The 21,163-nt window shown below is 34.8% G+C and overlaps 2 protein-coding genes across 2 annotated transcripts; one reads left to right on the forward strand and one right to left on the reverse strand.

Moving 5' to 3' along the window:
• The first annotated feature begins 22 nt into the window (after window positions 1-22).
• On the forward strand, window positions 23-3,508 carry LOC132557008 (BAG family molecular chaperone regulator 2-like). The gene is made up of 2 exons (XM_060221475.1): window positions 23-299; window positions 985-3,508. The coding sequence occupies exons 1-2, from the start codon at window positions 23-25 to the stop codon at window positions 1,326-1,328; spliced, it is 621 nt and encodes a 206-aa protein (XP_060077458.1). The 3' UTR covers window positions 1,329-3,508.
• Window positions 3,509-11,726: 8,218 nt separating this feature from the next.
• Window positions 11,727-20,536, reverse strand: LOC132557318 (ras-related protein Rab-23-like). The gene is made up of 7 exons (XM_060221806.1): window positions 20,184-20,536; window positions 18,569-18,654; window positions 15,441-15,517; window positions 15,014-15,093; window positions 14,507-14,589; window positions 12,479-12,562; window positions 11,727-11,935 (listed from the first exon to the last, which is right to left on the reverse strand). The coding sequence occupies exons 1-7, from the start codon at window positions 20,336-20,338 to the stop codon at window positions 11,727-11,729; spliced, it is 774 nt and encodes a 257-aa protein (XP_060077789.1). The 5' UTR covers window positions 20,339-20,536.
• Between the last annotated feature and the right edge of the window lie 627 nt (window positions 20,537-21,163).

The raw sequence follows: 21,163 nt of genomic DNA on the forward strand, positions 1-21,163 counted from the left end.
GGAGGTAGAAAAAGCACTTACGATGGCGGTCGTGAACGAAAACAACACGACAAATTTAGAAGACCCTTGTTTCGGTGTTGAGCCTTCACCTGGAAAAGAAAATGCAGATTTCAAAGATGTAGAAATATTGCCAATAGAAGACGAAGACCGAAAGACAATTATAGGCCACTTATATTCAATCGAAAGTAGAGTCGAGAAGCTTCGAGAACATGCACTTGAAATGGAACAAGAAAAATGTGTACTACTGCAGGAGTTACAGCGAGTGCAGGATAACGATAACAATATTGAATTCACTGAAGGTATATATATATATATATGTTTAAAAGGCGTAGATTCAAACCAATGACAAAGCCTGTGTAATAATATTTACTTAGTGTTTTTTGCTTGATACTGAATGGATGGCCAATCTGATGAAGGTAATTGATCATGATTTTCAAATCGTTAATTGTTCAATAGCTATTGAAATTTTCAGTAAAAAACTGCAAAGCTGATTACTGTATTTATTAAGCAATACCACAAGGGGTCTAACACGTGACATGTACCTCTGGCTCAAAGTTGTTAAAGGACAATCAGCATTTCTTTGTAGTTCTATTAATCATTAATAGATAGAGGTGACTCCTGTTCATTACATGACACAGGCATATTGACGAACTGGCCAAAAGGCTTTGTCATGGCTCATAAGAAATTGTAACAAAATTCGGGGGAATTTGGTCTTAATTTCTTAAATAAAAAATACTAGTTTAAAGCATAGATATTAGCATATTATATCAACAAATCTATTATATATATATTCTATAATCACTAGTATGTAAGTTTATATTTGGAGAAGGTTAGTACTTGTGGTTTGATTGCTCAAACTGCTAAAGTTGACTGCATTCAGCATCGTCCGGATCTAGGAAAATCAATTAATTATTGTGCTACACTTATGTAAATGTAAGAGAGCAGATAAACAGTTTGTACTCTATGTTTTCCTTTTCCTCCTAGATGAGCGAGATGAAATTGATGCCCTAGCAGAAAGACTAGTGTGTCGTTGTCTGACAGTTGAGATAGCTGTGACAACACCCAGGAATGAGTCGCAGGAGAATGCCCTGAAGTGTGTCAATGAGCAGTTGCAGCAGCTGGAAGATTTATGTGCATGTTCAGTTGAGAAGGCAGTCATGAAAACTAAAACTTACCTAAATGCTTGTCTGGCAGAACCGATGGGGTCTATTGACCAGAGATTCCAAGGCTCCATATTAGGATGTACAGTTGATGATCAGAAGAAAGTAAAATGTAGACTACAAACATTACTACAGGAACTGAGTAGTAAAAGTGATAAAGTATTATAATGAACTGACTATTTATGTAGATAGATTAGAACAATATCATTACATTTACATTGTCATTCATTGTTAAAGTATTAAGTTTAAATGGAGTTATTCCTTCTTGTTCAGTATTTTAATGGTTATGCCTTTCAATAATGTTATCGGACGTGACATTACTCTATTGATCATTTGTCACATTTACTAACTTCATTTGATTGTGAATGAATGGTTGTGTGTTACAAATAGTTAAACTGCTTCTTAATTCATAATGTACTATCATGTGAACAAAATGAAGCCTTCTGATTTACTTAAAAAAATGTTTATATTTGCTCAAATTGCTACTCAACAGTTTGTTTGTCCATGAATTGAATGATATTAACTAATATTTGTTTCTTCCATATTAATACATTTTGTATTAGAACTTCTGCATAGTACAATCTACTTTTTATCACAATAGCATGTGTACAATGTAGACAAATTATAAACAACTCTGTTAATTACACTATATTCCATATCTATGGCTTACTGATGTGGGAGATTGGGCTCCATTCAGAATGATCTACTTTACTACAAATTGGAAAATTACAGGATTGAGAAATGAAGGATGTTATGTTAAATCTTATTTTCGTGAATATAAATGCTATGAATGATAGATAAATAGCTGAATGTATATTCTTATAAAAAGTGACTTGTTACTTACCTTAATCGGCCTAATAAGCACACTTCAAAAATGTAAAAAGGGCTGTACAAGACTTCCTCATATAGATGTAGTTAATACAGGTCAGAACCATCAGTACAAAAGTAAGATGTTGCTTCAATGACAGAACCATCAATTCACTATTTAAACTTAAAAAGTTGATGTAGGTAAGAACCATCAGCTCAGTAGTAACAATTACACATCCTGTTTCTCTTTGTTTTCATTATCAAATTAGTAAAAAAGATTTCCTTATAGTCAACATATGCTGATAAAATCTATTTATCTCAGGCTTACTTTCTCATTCCCTGCTTTGAATCAAGTGATATTTTTATACAGAATATCAGGCCTTGACTGGGATAGAGGTTACACATTAAGTGGTGGTGGTGGTAAATAGTATTGTATTTATCTAGTTATGTTTTTCAATCAAAATTTACTAAAAAAAGAACACAAGCTTTACCTGGTACTTTCTGCTCCTGTGATTCTTATAATTTCTATCCCTACAGCTTTCTGTTTATTTTCTCCTCCAGCAGCTCTCTGTTTATTTTCAACTCCAACAGCTCTCTGTTTATTTTCAACTCCAACAGCTCTCTGTTTATTTTCAACTCCAACAGCTTTCTGTTTATTTTCTCCTCCAACAGCTCTGTTTATTTTCTTCCCCTACAGCTTTAATCCTACAGCTGTTTAATCCTACAGCTCTGTGTTTAATCCTATAGCTTGGTGTTTAATCCTATAGCTCTGTGTTTAATCCTACAGCTCTGTGTTTAATCTTGCAGCTCTCTGTTTATTTCCTGTCCCTTAAGTTCTCTCTTTAATCCTATAGCTCTCTATTTACTTTCTGTCCCTACAACTGTGTTTAATCCTGCATCTCTGTGTTTAATCCTACAGCTCTGTGTTTAATTCTGCATCTCTGTGTTTAATCCTACACCTCTGTGTTTAATCCTATAGATCTGTGTTTAATTCTGCATCTCTGTGTTTAATCCTACACCTCTGTGTTTAATCCTACAGCTCTGTGTTTAATTCTGCATCTCTGTTTTTAATCCTACACCTTTGTGTTTAATTCTACATCTCTGTGTTTAATCCTACAGCTCTGTGTTTAATTCTGCATCTCTGTGTTTAATTCTACACCTCTGTGTTTAATCCTATAGATCTGTGTTTAATTCTGCATCTCTGTGTTTAATCCTACAGCTCTGTGTTTAATCCTGCAGCTCTGTCTGTTTTCTGTCCTTGCTACTTTTGATGTACGTGATGTTTTTCGACCCCTGTTAACATGTATTTTATCAGCTGGACAATAAACTAAAAGGTTTATAGGTTAGATATTGGTTAAATCTCAAAATGTTTAACATTATTTGTGTTATTGAATAAAACAATTTAAGAGACAGTATCCTTTACAGATTGTTTTTCATGCTGAGACATCACTCACACCTAGGAAAGATTTGTACAGGTGTGTTGGCATTGTTCTTCAGGAATTTCTACTCTATCCTTCATGGTTGAATGGATAAACTTTCAATATACTGTGATTTTTTTTTATTTTGCTTGTATTTTGTGATTCAAGTAAATTTTAAAATATTGCACTGTCACTTTTTCAAACTATTGATGTGCAGAAATATGAAGTTTTACACAACATGCTATATGATGCCACATTGCCTGGAAAATTTCAACCTTCACAGGTTACTGAAAATAATGTTTGTTAAAGTTAAATTTGCAGTTTTTATCTGCTGCCTGAATTTCTTTCCCCACAGAAATACACAGTCAACACGAGTGGTTTTAAGGTTTTAACAAATTTGACCCCAGTGATGTATCAGTGAAATAATATGCTTCTGGGCCTGTTGCTTATTCAGAAGAAGTTTTATAAAAAATTTTTTAACACATCTGACCTCTGTGACGTTAAATATGTCAGGATTCTTACTTGGAACACTTCAGTCAGATATCATGCTTCTTGGTCTCTTGGTTTGTCAGAGAAAATCGTTTAAAGGTTTTTAAACATTTTACCCCTGTGACCTTGAATATCGATCCAGGTCATTTCTTTTCAGTCTTTATCTGGCTTCATCCAAGCAACCAACCAGCCAAACACGTGACATTTGGTCTAATGTTTATTGAGAAGAAGTCATTCAAACAGAAAAGTTGACTCTGGACCGACAGATGATAGACAATGGATGATAGCTGCCATGTTATGGCACACACTCACATGTTGTGAAATTTGAAAAAGATCCATCCTGTTCTTCTAAAGAAAAAGTATTAAGAACAAGAGGTCCAAGGGCCTTACTGGTCAATTGAGTCACAATGCTTCTTGTAAAATGTCATAGAAATGATTTTGTTAAAAAAGTTATATAACTTCAACTACATTGTACACATAATGCAAATGTAAATTGTGTATACATTAACTGCTGTCCCATGCTAAGACTTCTAACCAAGTTTGAATTAAAAGAAATTACACTCTAGATTTGTAGTTTCTTATATAAAATCTTCTATCTAGGCCCATCCCTCAGGTCCTTGGGGGTTGGGAACTATATAATTTACAATTTGGGTGGACCTTTAGTAATAGAAAGTTTTTGTGAAATTCATTGAAATCTGTTCGAAAAGTTTTCCAGAAGAAGTTGAAAATTTTGAAATTTAAGACGCACGATGGTAGACAAAAGTGGATCGCAGTAGGTTACCCTGAGACTTTTTTCTCCGGTGACTTAAAAATCTGTTGATGAACCATGGATGTAGTGAAATTTAAAAGCCCACCATCTGAAGATGTTGAGCTAAAAATGCTAATTTAAACAGTTAATAGATGTATGAATTTGTGGATTTAGAGTATATAAGAAACAAACGAAAATTAATCTAAAGAATTAATGATTTAACAGTGGCACTTTCTATCTTGAGTTGGTACATAAAAAACAATCATAATGCTAACTTTTATATGATTTTCTTGACCTATTACCATGGCTGTAGTGTGGTTGTTAAACCTGCTAAAACAAACTTCTTACCTGGACAGAAACTATACTACCGGGGTACTTCAAATTTATATCTTTAAAAAATGAAGACCAGGAACTATAGATGGTGTTCATAATATTTATTTCATTCTATTACATATAAAAATCACTCTGATAATACACAGACTACAGAATAATGACAAATTTACAATCGCACAGATGAAATATTCGGCAGACAAATTGTCAACTAATTGAACGATGTAGGTATAATTTTACTTACAATAGCCTTTCCATTGATTATTGATTAATCTTTGAAAAAAATTATTTTGGTGTCGAAACACCATAGAGACATTAGGTGAACTGTTCTCAAACATGTTATATTACCAGGGTCAGACAAATGTTTTGAGGGATGTCAGATGTAGCCACTGAATGTTACACAACATCCCTAACACATTATTACTCCAGGGTCAGACAAAACATGTATATTGGAACATGTAACTATATATAAATACCTACACAATACTATATTGTTTTTAAGATTTAAGCATCACTTAAAATGAAAAATGAGAAATCCACTTATGGGGATGAAAATGTGGTCGGTGATTTCAAATTTTTGGTACATGCACAGGAATGATAACAAAAAATTCACAATCTCACAAAGTAGAGATGAATCTAAGAAACATCACCAAGCAGAATCACTACAATTGGTGCGGAATTATACACCAATAAAAATAAAAAATATTTCATCAGTGAAACAAAACAACTGATCTATCACCAGTCTATGTAAGTCAGATCAAAACAGATATTGCACTTTTAGGTTCTATATAAACAATGTTTAAGTAAATTGTGACGTTTCCTTGTTATATCAGAGATATTATCAGAAGACAGATCTAAATATATATGTGTCAAAGGGGAGATAATCCTAGACACCTCTACGCAACAAACATGTTTACATGAACAGTAGACATATCTATATATGTAAATGTCAAGGGGAGATAATCCATGACACCTCTACACAACAAACATGTCACCTTAAACAGAAGATTTGTCTATTTATGTTAATGTCTAGGGGAGATAATCATTGATACCTCTACACAACAAACATGTTTCCATAAACAGAAAACATATCTATGTAAATGTTGAGGGGAGATAATCCTTGATATCTCTAAACAACCAACATGTCACCTTAAACAGAAGATTTGTCTATTTATGTTCATGTCTAGGGGAGATAATCATTGACACCTCTACACAACCAACATGTCACCTTAAACAGCAGATTTGTCTATTTATGTTAATGTCTAGGGGAGATAATCATTGATACCTCTACACAACCAACATGTCACCTTAAACAGCAGATTTGTCTATTTATGTTTATGTCTAGGGGAGATAATCATTGATACCTCTACACAACAAACATGTTTCCATAAACAGAAAACATATCTATGTAAATGTCGAGGGGAGATAATCCTTGATATCTCTAAACAACCAACATGTTACCTTAAACAGAAGATTTGTCTATTTATGTTCATGTCTAGGGGAGATAATCATTGACACCTCTACACAACCAACATGTCACCTTAAACAGCAGATTTGTCTATTTATGTTAATGTCTAGGGGAGATAATCATTGATACCTCTACACAACCAACATGTCACCTTAAACAGCAGATTTGTCTATTTATGTTTATGTCTAGGGGAGATAATCATTGATACCTCTACACAACCAACATGTCACCTTAAACAGCAGATTTGTCTATTTATGTAAATAAATGTAATAAAAGAGGACATAATCCTTGACACATCAACACAACAGATGTTATCTAGGGGAGATAATACATCTCTACACAATGTACATGTCCCAACCAACAGATGGCAGATCAGATATGCTAAATGTAAGGGGAGATAATCCTTGACATCTCTACACAACCTAAATGTTTTCACAGAGACAAGACATTTGTTGATTTCAAACAAAAATAATCCTTGACATCTATACAACCTAAATTTCAACTTGTTAAATGGAAGACTGATGCCAAATTCACAGGGAGATCAGAAACGTTTGTAAACAGTAATTAAAGGCTGACAGGGCACATAATAAGCTTTTTTTAAATTAACATAAATAATTATATGAATATCTGTTTAATGGTGTCATCAGGTATAAAAAGTGTGTACATGTTTAGCTTTAGTAATTGGCTAGATAAAATTTATTGTATCAAAGGCAAGTTAAAAAGAGTGGCCAAAATCTAGTGTACCAGATAGAGAAGTTATAAAGATCAGGTTCATGTAGTGATAAACATCAGGTAGTGGTGTGGTGTTTATGTAGTGATAAACATCAGGTAGTGATAGGGTGTTTATGTAGTGATAAACATCAGGTAGTGGTGGGGGTGTTTATGTAGTGATAAACATCAGGTAGTGGTGGGGTGTTTATGTAGTGATAAACATGAGGTAGTGGTGGGGGTGTTTATGTAGTGATAAACATCAGGTAGTGGTGGGGGTGTTTATGTAGTGATAAACATCAGATAGTGGTAGGGTGTTTATGTAGTGATAAAACATGAGGTAGTGGTGGGGGTGTTTATGTACAGATAAACATCAGGTAGTGGTGGGGTGTTTATGTAGTGATAAACATCAGGTAGTGGTGGGGTGTTTATGTAGTGATAAACATCAGGTAGTGGTGGGGGTGTTTATGTAGTGATAAACATCAGATAGTGGTGGGGGTGTTTATGTAGTGATAAAACATGAGGTAGTGGTGGGGGTGTTTATGTACAGATAAACATCAGGTAGTGGTGGGGTGTTTCTGTAGTGATAAACATCAGGTAGTGGTGGGGTGTTTATGTAGTGATAAACATCAGGTAGTGGTAGGGTGTTTATGTAGTGATAAACATCAGGTAGTGGTGGGGTGTTTATGTACAGATAAATGTCAGGTAGTGGTGGGGTGTTTATGTAGTGATAAACATCAGGTAGTGATAGGGTGTTTATGTAGTGATAAACATCAGGTAGTGATAGGGTGTTTATGTAGTGATAAACATCAGGTAGTGGTGGGTTGTTTATGTACTAATAAACATCAGGTAGTGATGGGGGTGTTTATGTAGTGATAAAACATGAGGTAGTGGTGGGGTGTTTATGTAGTGATAAACATCAGGTAGTGGTAGGGTATTTATGTAGTGATAAACATCAGGTAGTGGTGGGGTGTTTATGTACTAATAAACATCAGGTTGTGGTGAGGGTGTTTATGTAGTGATAACCATCAGGTTGTGGTGGGGTGTTTATGTACTAATAAACATCAGGTTGTGGTGGGGTGTTTTTACAGAATATGTTGAATCACTATTGACATGGATGTTTTTGATGCTTTATGCATGAGCACTGATATATAAACACTAGTAATTTTTTTGCCAGTAAAACTACCACTAACAGCTTTGTGTAAGGAAATTATAGTACCTATCATGGAAAATAACAGGAAAATCCTACACATGTAAAAAGGATTCAGATCTACATCATCAGAAGTAAATTCCTAATAAGTCAGAAGACATTTATATGTTTTCATAGATTCAGCAGATAATCTATACAAACAAGCAAATCCATGGAATTTATATCCCCCGCTTTCCAAACATATTGTAAGTAAATATTTCAGAGGTTAGGAGTAAACATGTCATAATGCTATGTAGAATGATATATTCTCTTGAGCTATGATGTATTGCTTTAAAGCCAAAGAAAGATGTAAAGGATTATAGAGAGTAGATGTTTTATTGGACATATCAAATATTAATCAATAGAGTTAACTTATTGAAGAAAACTTGCATACTAGTAACTATAATGGTGCTAAGCAGTTCCATGGTCATCAGCAGGTATAGCAGTCTACACAATATAATGATCAGTAAAGGGGACTGGATAATATTTGTGGGACTTCAAGTTACATCTAAATCAGGTTATATTTAGGAAAGTTAGAGCACAAAAACTGACCGACCAATGAAATGAAAGGATACCTAATTAGTATGCATAGATATTACCAGATGATGCTGATTGCTGAACTCAGTCTTATTTGCCCTAATATGCATCTGCTGACCAAGTTTCATCTAAATCAGATTATATTTAGGGAAGTTAGAGCACGGAAATGAACCGACCAATGAAATCAAAGGATACCTCATTAGTATGCATAAATATTAACAGATGACACTGATAGTCAAACTCAGTCTTAATGACCCCAAGATGCATCTGCTGACTAAGTTTCACCCAAATTGGATGATATTTGGGGAAGTTAGAACACGGAAACAAAAGTGACAGATGGACGGACAGATGGACAAACCCTAATTACCCCCGTTTCGGTGAAAGCGGGGGATAGTAAAACAAATGAAAGGCACAATCACATCAATCATTCCAATTTAATGAATGACTTATGAAAACATGAAAATTTGAACTTAAGTGTATTAGCAGTTAAAATATTTGAGCTTGAAAATTTTATCTCAATATCAACATTCTACTAAGGAACATCCAATCAGCAACCAGAATTTTGTGACAGAGCTCATCCAATCAGCATCAAAGACTCAACACTAGAAAGCACCCAATCAGCAATGAAGATTCTACACTTGAAAGCATCCAATCTGCATCAAATTCTCTACACTTGAAAACATCCAATCAGCATTGAAGACTTAACACTTGAAAGCATCCAATCAGCATCGAAGACTTAACACTTGAAAGCATCCAATCAGCATCAAATACTCTACACTTCAAGTCATCCAACCAGCAAGCACAATTCTGATAGAAGTATATTAAATATAACTGTTAAGCACTACACGTGACATTCGTGAGATAATTACCATAGGAAAGAGGGTCTTGCGCTCCACATAAAGACAGCAAATATTACTTACATCAGTTAACACCTAACATTTGTAAAAACTTTGTTGTGCAACATTAATGGCAAACACTCAGTATTATTGTGAAAGTCTGAAAACCCTGTGATGTCAAGATTGAGCGATAAGTGGAGGGGACAGAAGTGGGATTAATTGGTAGAACAAGTGGACAAGATATTTACATTTAAAAGGCAAGAATACATATCTCGCAAAAGCTGTGACATATATACATATATATCTATATATATCAGCTGTGTTTTATATATACATATATATCTATATATATCAGCTGTGTTTTATATATATATATATATCAGCTGTGTTTTATATATATATATAAGCTGTGATATATATACATATATATATATTTATATATAGCTGTGTTATATATATATATATGATATATATACATATATATATATATATATCAGCTATGTTTTATATATATATATATATACATCATGTTGAGTATATATACCCAGGTGTATATATATGTATCTAAATAATGTTTACATGTACATATCAACAAACAAAACAATGTTAATTGTTTTTAGGTATATAATGGCACAGATATGATAGATATATGATTATTTGTTTGTATTTTCTGGCAAGTACTCCAAGTAATGTTATGTTCATTCATTCTTTCTTCAGCAAGATAAAGGAAGTATATTCTGGACAGCAATCATATAACAAACTATTGAAACAAGATAAAGGAAAGTTTTCAATAGAAATTTTTACATTTTCTCTCCTAAAAACACAAATCAGAAAGTTGGTCCTGAATATGTAATGTGATAACTGATACCAAACAACGATTGGTCCACTTCAGCAGAAGACAAATTGTACAGTAACAGGAAGGAATATATACTATACTGGCTGTCTTTGGTCTTTAAATAATATTGTTTTGGCAAACTATACAGTTTTGGCATTTCTAATTATCACTGACTGAGGCTGAAGAAGAGTCAGTGTATACATACTGTAGCTAACTTTTTGAGACGACCATGAATAATCTGTAAAACACTGACAGATATAGTGATTTATTGTGAACCAGTAAGTTATAACCCTGAAATGTTTGTTTTCATAAGGTAACTTTTTTTTACTATAGACATTTAAACAAAGTTATGTACATATAGTGGGTCTCTACAGGCACAAAATTCATAACATGAAAGTGCAGAGTTTGTAAACGTACGGTAACGTAATGACAAGAAAGATGTCAAGTAGAAGATTTTACTCCCTATCAACTATATATAGAATGGTTGACTCTGGTTTATACATCAGAACCTCAGGCTTAGTTAGATAGAGTACTTTCTGACTACACTTGACTGATTTTATCATAGAAATACAATAATTCATGTAGATTTCGTGACTACATTTTTCACGAACTTACCTCATCAGATGTATTCACAAATTCATGATTTCATGAACTCTGATCTAGAAATGACTTTAAATTCGCGAATGATGAGCTATTAAAGCTTGAACACTTGAAGACTCCGATAGCTGTAACCCAATTAACATGAATGCCATCCCAGTCATTTTTGTACAAATCACTGCAAAGGATTTCAATTTGTAATTGGCTTTCCTCACGTATTAAATGCGAAAATAAAAGCCATGCAAAATAGAACTGACTTTCAATATATAATTATATATTTCTGGGTTACTTTCAGGAATTCCCTACTTAAGAGTTGTAAAACCCTAACACTGAGAACGTAGCAGATGCCCTTGACATAAACACAGTATTTTTCACTTTGTCACCCATGTGCATCTTCCTGTAGAATCATACATGCATTGCCTCACAAAATATACATTAAAACAAAGTACACAAGCAAAGTCACTTATTCATGAAAAATGAACACCACGTTGCTTCGTTGGGAACTGCACTGTCATTGGCTCCTGAATATAGTCACATGATCCAGTGAAGACTGAAGGTGTAAGACAACTACTGCCATATTAAGGCAGTCACAATTACCAAGGTTCTATAATATAACACACTTAGCAGTCACAATTGCTTTCTTGCCCCTTGTCCTCCGTTTACTAGGTTCTAGTTTTATCGTGGAATCCTCACCGTTCCGCATTTTAAATCGATGCTTGTGAGATGCTTTGCCATTTCCGATTTTTTTGTTTTTACTTTTTGAACTGTCTTTTTCCTTTGAATGATTGGTAATGCCACCACTTTCAAGTAAGCCTAAAACAAGAATGTTTAATATAACGTACTGACGTCACTTGTAAGTCTTGTATTCTTTCAGAGACGCAAAATCTTTCAAAATACATGAGTTAATACACAGTTAATATAAATAAACTCTTCAAATATTATTTTTATACTGATCATAACAAAACTGTGACAACAGAAAAAATGTCCAGCAATTTAGTATTGACACCAAATTACCAGGAAAGCTTCATACACTTTCTATTACCACATAACCAGGAAAGTGTCAAACACTTTTTATGTCCAAGTTATCAGGAAAGTGTCAAACGCTTTCTATTACCACATTACTAGGAAAGTGTCAAACACTTTTTATGTCCTAGTTATCAGGAAAGTGTCAAACACAAATTATCACAAAAGTGTCTCTTGCCTTCCACTTACTGGTTGTAATATAAAAATCATTTGTACTGACTTAAAAGTACAGACAACGACCTGATGTTGTTTATTTTGATATGGTTAGCTTGGTATGAGAGCTGGAAATGTAACATTGATGATATAAAGCAGGCAATGAACGGTATACTCTACCTTGACCTATGGAAATTTTAGGTTCTGGCTCTTCCACCTCACAATTGATTTGGTCCAAGTACTTCTCCGAAAGATAGCGAAAAACTGAAATGACAGTTGACAAGGATGATCAAAGATGTCTATAACGAAGAGTATACAATCAAAAGTCTTAAATTCCTAAAAAACACAGGAAGTTGTCACATTTCCACGTAATGTGATGTATATCATACATTAAGTCGTCACATTTCCATGTAATGTGATGTATATCATACATTAAGTCGTCACATTTCCACGTAATGTAATGTATATCATACATTAAGTTGTCACATTTTCACGTAATGCGATGTATATCATACATTAAGTTGTCACATTTCCATGTAATGTGATGTATATCATACATTAAGTCCTCACATTTACTGTATGGTATGAGATACAGGAAGTGTTTGTACTGAGCTGACTGACTGTCACATTTACTGTACGATATGAGATACAGGAAGTGTTTTTACTGAGCTGACTGACTGTCACATTTACTGTATGGTATGAGATACAGGAAGTGTTTTTACTGTGCTGACTGACTGTCACATTTACTGTATGGTATGAGATACAGGAAGTGTTTTTACTGTGCTGACTGACTGTCACATTTACTGTATGGTATGAGATACAGGAAGTGTTTTTACTGTGCTGACTGACTGTCACATTTACTGTATGGTATGAGATACAGGAAGTGTTTTTACTGTGCTGACTGACTGTCACATTTACTGTATTGTATGAGATACAGGAAGTGTTTTTACTGAGCTGACTGACTGTCACATTTACTGTATTGTATGAGATACAGGAAGTGTTTTTACTGAGCTGACTGACTGTCACATTTACTGTATGGTATGAGATACAGGAAGTGTTTTTACTGAGCTGACTGACTGGCTGTCACATTTACTGTATGGTATGAGATACAGGAAGTGTTTTTACTGAGCTGACTGACTGTCACATTTACTGTACGGTATGAGATACAGGAAGTGTTTTTACTGAGCTGACTGACTGACTGTCACATTTACTGTATGGTATGAGATACAGGAAGTGTTTTTACTGAGCTGACTGACTGACTGTCACATTTACTGTATGGTATGAGATACAGGAAGTGTTTTTACTGAGCTGACTGACTGTCACATTTACTGTATGGTATGAGATACAGGAAGTGTTTTTACTGAGCTGACTGACTGTCACATTTACTGTATGGTATGAGATACAGGAAGTGTTTTTACTGAGCTGACTGACTGTCACATTTACTGTATGGTATGAGATACAGGAAGTGTTTTTACTGAGCTGACTGACTGTCACATTTACTGTATGGTATGAGATACAGGAAGTGTTTTTACTGAGCTAACTGACTGACTGTCACATTTACTGTATGGTATGAGATACAGGAAGTGTTTGTACTGAGCTGACTACACCAGTATACAGTAATCCTCTGCTGGAATGGTCTTCCTTATTTCTAAGCTGAGACTGCGTAACAAGCCCAGTATATGTTCTATCCCTCCCATACCACAGCATACAGTGCATTTATAACACAATTGGTAAATCTTTCATCCCTATCCACAATAATCTGTTACTTATAAATCTAGAATATTGTGTAATATTTGCCATTGTATGGCATTGCTACAATGTAACCTTACCAAGTTCAGTTGTGTATTACCAGTTCATGAACTGCCAATAGCATAAGAATACTGCAAATAATGTAAGCAAATTGAGGTTGTCTCCCCTTATGACATGAAGATAGTATATGGATATTAATATAAGCATTGAACTGCTTTCAGGTGGCATTCATAGCCCGTAAATGCCAAATGAAATCAGCTTAATGCTGTAAGTACATTAAGTAAATATTCTACTCTATCCCCTACCACAATATATCTGTAACACAAATGTTTCATCATCGTCAACAGTGACTTGTCTCTCCTACTTATTAACCTAATATTGTGTATTTTACTCAGTAAATGTTGTCCTAATAGAGTTGTCTCCCTTACTCCCCCTTGAAGTGTAACATGACTGTCTCACCTTCGTCCACATTGAGATTCTCTTTGACAGATGTTCTGTAGAATCGCAGCCTTAGTCTCTTTGCCAGATCCTCAGCTTCTTCACTATAGCAATGTTACAAATTCTATATAAATTCTTTGTACGTTAACGGTATCATACAGACACTTTACCAGTTTCCACGTGTAATCTCATTTTAAAACATTCCTAAAAACTGAATTTTTAATTTACTAAAGACGATATTGTTTTAGAACAATAAAGGTTGAAGTCAAATTCTTAATCAGTATTTATTAACATTAAGAAAAGTTATAATTATTGATAAAAAAATATATACATGTATATATATATATCACCATGGCAATGAAATATTTCAATTAAATTTTAAATTTGTCCATTAAATCAAAGCAGTTTTTTTCTATTCCAAGCAACAAGGTGATTTGTGTGATCACATTTTTGAAATTCTGCACATAAATGTATTCTAGATGAGAGTTTTCTATAACCATAAATATGATTCTTCAGTTCTTCACTTACTCATTAACCACAGTATCGTCTATGAGGTCAATCTTATTCTGGATAATAACCATCCCGATCTCCCCCACCTCATCCTCCACCTGAAACACAGACCAGGTACAGGTAAATCTGATTAGTGATTTCTGTCCAGGTATTCCCTAATCATTTTACTGCATTAGTCACTGAATACAAACGTGACGACTATTGAGACATACATTCAGTTTTATCTCAGTTGACATCTACTTTATTAACAACAGATACATGAAGCTAACTTAAGTAGATAAGAAAAACAAAATGTCAGTTTGATTATATTATGTTTACAAGAAAAAGGCATTCCTCTTTTCACTGTTTGGAAAAAAAAACGTTTTTATTTCTTTTTGTTCAAAATTGAACTTATTAAAAAAATCCATAATTGCACAATGCAATTCAGTTTTATCTGTGAAAATACCTTTTTCTTCCAGGATTCAACTGCCTCAAAAGAGTCTCGATCGACAGTAGAAAAGGCCAGCACACACGCCTGGGCCCCTAAAATAGACAGAGAAAGGAAGTGTATGAAACTTTAATAGACTAAACATTTACTGTTATAACAGGTATTTGATGTTGTATATAAGTGTAAATTAATTAAATATTTAATTAAATAAAAAATGGATGTAATGGAATTAGCACTGTTGATAAGTAAGAAAAAATCTGGAACCTAATGCTTAATCTGAAAAAATATGTCAAGTTTTAATGTTAATCAGAGAACATCTCTCAAAGACAGGATTAACCAAACACCTGGTGATAATCTGCAGTACAATATCTCTGTCTGGTAGATTATCCCAAGGTTTTGATATTAATACCATAAGTCAATAGAAGGGTGTACAGAGTGTACAGGTTACATTAAAAGTCACCTGCTGGGAAAAGAATTAAAGTCATTACCTTGTAATAGAGACAAACTAGCTACACGCAGGACACACACTGAGTTGGACTTCTTGTAACCTTGTGCAAGACAACACCCTTCCATTAATTACAGGGCTCTGAGCACCAGACCAGGACCATTAATACCAAATAACATGTGGTGTCCATGTTTTACAGATGTACAGAACTGGGTACAGACAGCCTGTACCATACTGCTACTTATGATCATATATACATTAGTGACATTGGGCACTTCGAAAAAAATCATACCTTCCGGACTCATTGAATTCCAGAGATACATCATCAAAATGAGGCAACAATTCAGACACTACTATAGCCCCGACCAATAGTATGACCGTCACTATTTGAACGACGGGAAACGAAAAAAAAAAAAAATTAGATTCACCATAATGCTAGCGTGAATGGCTGATGATTAAAACATTCGAAATTTATTTTAATTTTTTTGTTGTTGTTTTTATCTCCAAACTATCATATATGACCGACAATTTTTACATATAACTATAGGGAGGTAATCCAATATGGCGGACGCAGAACTCGGGAATGATAACCCCAAGAATGGCATGTTCCTGCATATAATGCGTACCCCCTTTTTGACACAACAGTTTTAGCTTGAAAAAGTGCGCACTATATGTGGAAATTTAAGGTATTCCTCACCAAATCTCCATTGGTAGTTCTGTTAACTGATTACAATGAAACCTGATTAGAAAATCTGGTCCAGGACTGGTGTGTCCTTTCTGTCTTTAGGTTGGGGGACCTTTGTTATATAAGTTGGAGACCTGTGTGAATTTTCTGTATGTAGGTCGATGAACCATTTTCATAAAGTTCAGGGACCTGTGTAATTTGTCTGTATGTAGGTTGGGTGACCTTTGTAACAAGGGCCTGGGACCTGTTTGATTTGTATAAAGGTAAGGGGACCTTAATTATATACTCCTGGGACCAGAGTGTAATTTGTATGTAGGTTTGGGGGGCTGTTGTTGTATAAGTCGATGACCTGTGTGATTTGTCTGTATGTACATAGATGGACCTTTGTTATACAAGCCTGGGACCTGTGTGATTTTTATATAGGTCAGGGGACCTTTATTTTACAGTTCTGGGACCAGAGTGTAATTTTTCTGTATGTTGCCTACAGAGCTTAACCTAAATTCTGATCAATACATCTCTACCTAGTTTTATCATTATTAGCCTGTGTATATAGAAGCATTTACCCATTTCAATATGATTCTTTTTGTCCTAATCTAAATTAGGACAAATTTACATGATAAAATGTCCTAAATATGTTTAGACAGGGTAGATGAAGATTACCCATGGTCTGATGTTAATTTTCTGACAGAATGGTAATTTATGTAAACCTTTGGGCTGTGTGGCATAGTTTGTTTGTATTTTAATTGTACCTGTAATTCAAAGTGAGAAAAGGTCAAATTTGATCGCGAAATTAATGACCCCTAAACAATGTGTAAATCTTACACCTGCAGCTCCCGGAGATCGTACTAATCTCCTGTATAACCACAGTGCCTATAGGTGTTGATTCAAGTCGAAACAGAAGTATATAGAATCATTACAAGGATTACAGTGTTCCAGATCACAATACACTGTTTGTTTGTAAACGTTGTAAATGACAATGAAATATTTCACTGATCTCTCTCCTACATTGTCTATCAGGTAATTTCCTTACTTCTTCTATACATCTCAACGTTCAACTTTACCATGACGAAAATTTACCAATAGAGAGAAGTATGCTCCATTAACTGTGTGACAGACACCATTTTAAACACTAGGCATAAACCACATCAAACCAAATTGCCCTTCCACATCTACATGTATTAAGAGTCTATAAGCAAATTCAACATGTATATGTTTCAAGATATGCGAGAAGCTTAAATAAGGAAATATTAGCTTTAATGGACAAATCACCTGTCCTGTCACCTTGGCCAAACATTGGCATATTGTTTTCAAATCCTTACAGCCCTTTAAACTGACCCTGTTTTGTACTCGAAAGACCCCCATTATTCCTGGTACACAGTGAGAGACAGGCAGAATACCCATCGTATCTGAGTATAAATCTGCAGCCGTTTCCCTTTAAATATCAGCAAGTTAAAATACACTATGGACCCTAAAAATCCCCTTATACTCTGAATACATTTGTGTCTAATATCTAAAAACCGATAACTTGGGTCTGACGTCGAGGCGATTACAGAGATATAAAGGGCCAGAGGGGATTCATACTGTATGATACTATATCTGTATTAAGCATGTAGGAGCTGGCATTCATGTTACTAACACTACAGATTGTAAATCAAATCCAAGAAGACTCAATAATACTGTACTATTACTGTACACATAACAATCTGAAGGAAGTATAGTGACAGCATCAGAGTTATCAAGGTTAATGTAAAGTATGGTAGCGATAGACTTTTGTTTTACATCTCAATATACCACAAGGTGTGGCCTTAATTCTGTATTCTTTGTGATGTCACTGATTAATGCCACAAAGTGGCATTACCTCCGTAGTATGCCTTAGTGATGTCACTGTAAATGCCACACAGTGGCCTTACCTCCGTAGTATGCATTAGTGATGTCACTGATTAATGCCACACAGTGGCCTTACCTCTGTAGTATGCCTTAGTGATGTCACTGATTAATGCCACACACCGGTCTTACCTCTGTAGTATGCCTTAGTGATGGCATCAAACTCCTCTTGGCCAGCAGTATCCCACAGCATCAACCTCACATCCTCATTATTTACTCTGAAATACATAAACCAAGCTTACAACAGTAAACAAAGGTTAGCCTGTATTCATTGTGAAGTATTCTGTTAATATATTGATGGTTGTGCATAGTACATCTCTAACCCTGGTACTTTTAAATATATCTAACAGTACATCTCTAACCCTGGTACAGGTATAATTAACAGTACATCTCTAACCCTGGTACAGGTATAATTAACAGTACATCTCTAACCCTGGTACTTGTGTAATTGACAGTACATCTCTAACCCTGGTACTTGTGTAATTAACAGTACATCTCTAACCCTGGTACAGGTAAAAATAACAGTACATCTCTAACCCTGGTACTTGTGTAATTAACAGTACATCTCAAACCCTGATACTTGTGTAATTAACAGTACATCTCTAACCCTGGTACTTGTGTAATTGACAGTACATCTCTAACCTTGGTACTTGTGTAATTAACAGTACATCTCTAACCCTGGTACTTGTGTAATTAACAGTACATCTCAAACCCTGGTACTTGTGTAATTAACAGTACATCTCTAACCCTGGTACTTGTGTAATTAACAGTACATCTCTAACCCTGGTACAGGTATAATTAACAGTACATCTCTAACCCTGGTACTTGTGTAATTAACAGTACATCTCTAACCCTGGTACAGGTATAATTAACAGTACATCTCTAACCCTGGTACTTGTGTAATTAACAGTACATCTCTAACCTCTCAACAGTACATCTTGGTACTTGTGTAATTAACAGTACATCTCTAACCCTGGTACTTGTGTAATTAACAGTACATCTCTAACCCTGGTACTTGTGTAATTGACAGTACATCTCTAACCTTGGTACTTGTGTAATTGACAGTACATCTCTAACCTTGGTACAGGTATAATTAACAGTACATCTCTAACCCTGGTACTTGTGTAATTAACAGTACATCTCTAACCCTGGTACAGGTATAATTAACAGTACATCTCTAACCCTGGTACAGGTATAATTAACAGTACATCTCTAACCCTGGTACTTGTGTAATTAACAGTACATCTCTAACCCTGGTACTTGTGTAATTAACAGTACATCTCTAACCTTGGTACTTGTGTAATTAACAGTACATCTCTAACCCTGGTACTGGTATGATTAACAGTACATCTCTAACCCTGGTACTTGTGTAATTGACAGTACATCTCTAACCCTGGTACTGGTATGATTAACAGTACATCTCTAACCCTGGTACTTGTGTAATTGACAGTACATCTCTAACCCTGGTACTGGTATAATTAACAGTACATCTCAAACCCTGATACTTGTGTAATTAACAGTACATCTCTAACCCTGGTACTTGTGTAATTGACAGTACATCTCTAACCTTGGTACTTGTGTAATTGACAGTACATCTCTAACTTGGTACTTGTGTAATTGACAGTACATCTCTAACCCTGGTACTGGTATGATATTAAAACCTCATGCATGGCTGATTAAAATAATCTTAATCTATACTTTTTCCTGTTGTAAGATTGTACAACACAAACATTTTAAGGTTACTTACTCTATCTGTCGCTCCAGAAAATCCACGCCGATTGTTTTCTTGTACTCCTTGGTGAAGATTCCTTTACAGTAGCGTTGGATCATGCTAGACTTTCCTACTGCTCCATTCCCCACAATGACGACCTTAATGGCCGTTTCCATATCCTCTTCCCTCATGTTTACAGTTTAATGGTCACACAGGTCAAGGTCACAAGGGACACAAAGGTCAAGGTCACACATTTTGTTTTTGTACAAAATAGAAAGAAAAATTCTGTTGCTTGTTGATATCACATGACAAAACATTGGTCCTTACATATTTATATCCTTACAGATCCAGTTCAAGTCCAGTAATGTTGGCTACCAGGCACACATTACATAATACAGGTATTGTAGAAGCCATCACATCCAGTTACACCTGGAAACAGAAAAAAGATTATGATGACTGAGGCAGGTGTGTGATGTACCCTAGATACCCTCGCACACATCTCACATGTAATAACACTTCAGAAGTTTCTATCAGGCTGATAAAAACTTCAAATAATTTCACTTACAAATTATAAATACGATAAAATGCAGTTAATCCAAAGGCTACGATAACATCATATAAATTAATATAGTCACCTGTACACGGCCATCATGTACCCAACCGAAAACAAAATATACAACCTTCTCTCTAACAAGCTCGGATAACTTTATAAAGACCTATTTACATATTAAAGACATCACGATCTTCCCATCTTTACAGCGCCGGCAACTTTACTGCATGACAGCCTTTTACAACCCATAAAATTTCACTGAAGGCAATATGGAATGGAGATGTTGACTACCAAAAAATTACCATTGCTTCAAGTATCACAATAGTTCAAAAATTTGTAAAATGTCTCCCTTAGCTGGTATTATCCAGGATTTAGGACAATAATAACACTTTAGAGTCTTAATCGCTGATGTTCTAGCGATGTAGACCAGGAAGTCAGTACAGATGATAAACAGCTTGGCTACTCC

Source organism: Ylistrum balloti, unplaced genomic scaffold, assembly GCF_031769215.1.
Source record: "Ylistrum balloti isolate Yb309-2 unplaced genomic scaffold, AGI_CSIRO_Ybal_v1 Utg369652, whole genome shotgun sequence".
In the NCBI taxonomy this organism is placed as follows: domain Eukaryota; kingdom Metazoa; phylum Mollusca; class Bivalvia; order Pectinida; family Pectinidae; genus Ylistrum; species Ylistrum balloti.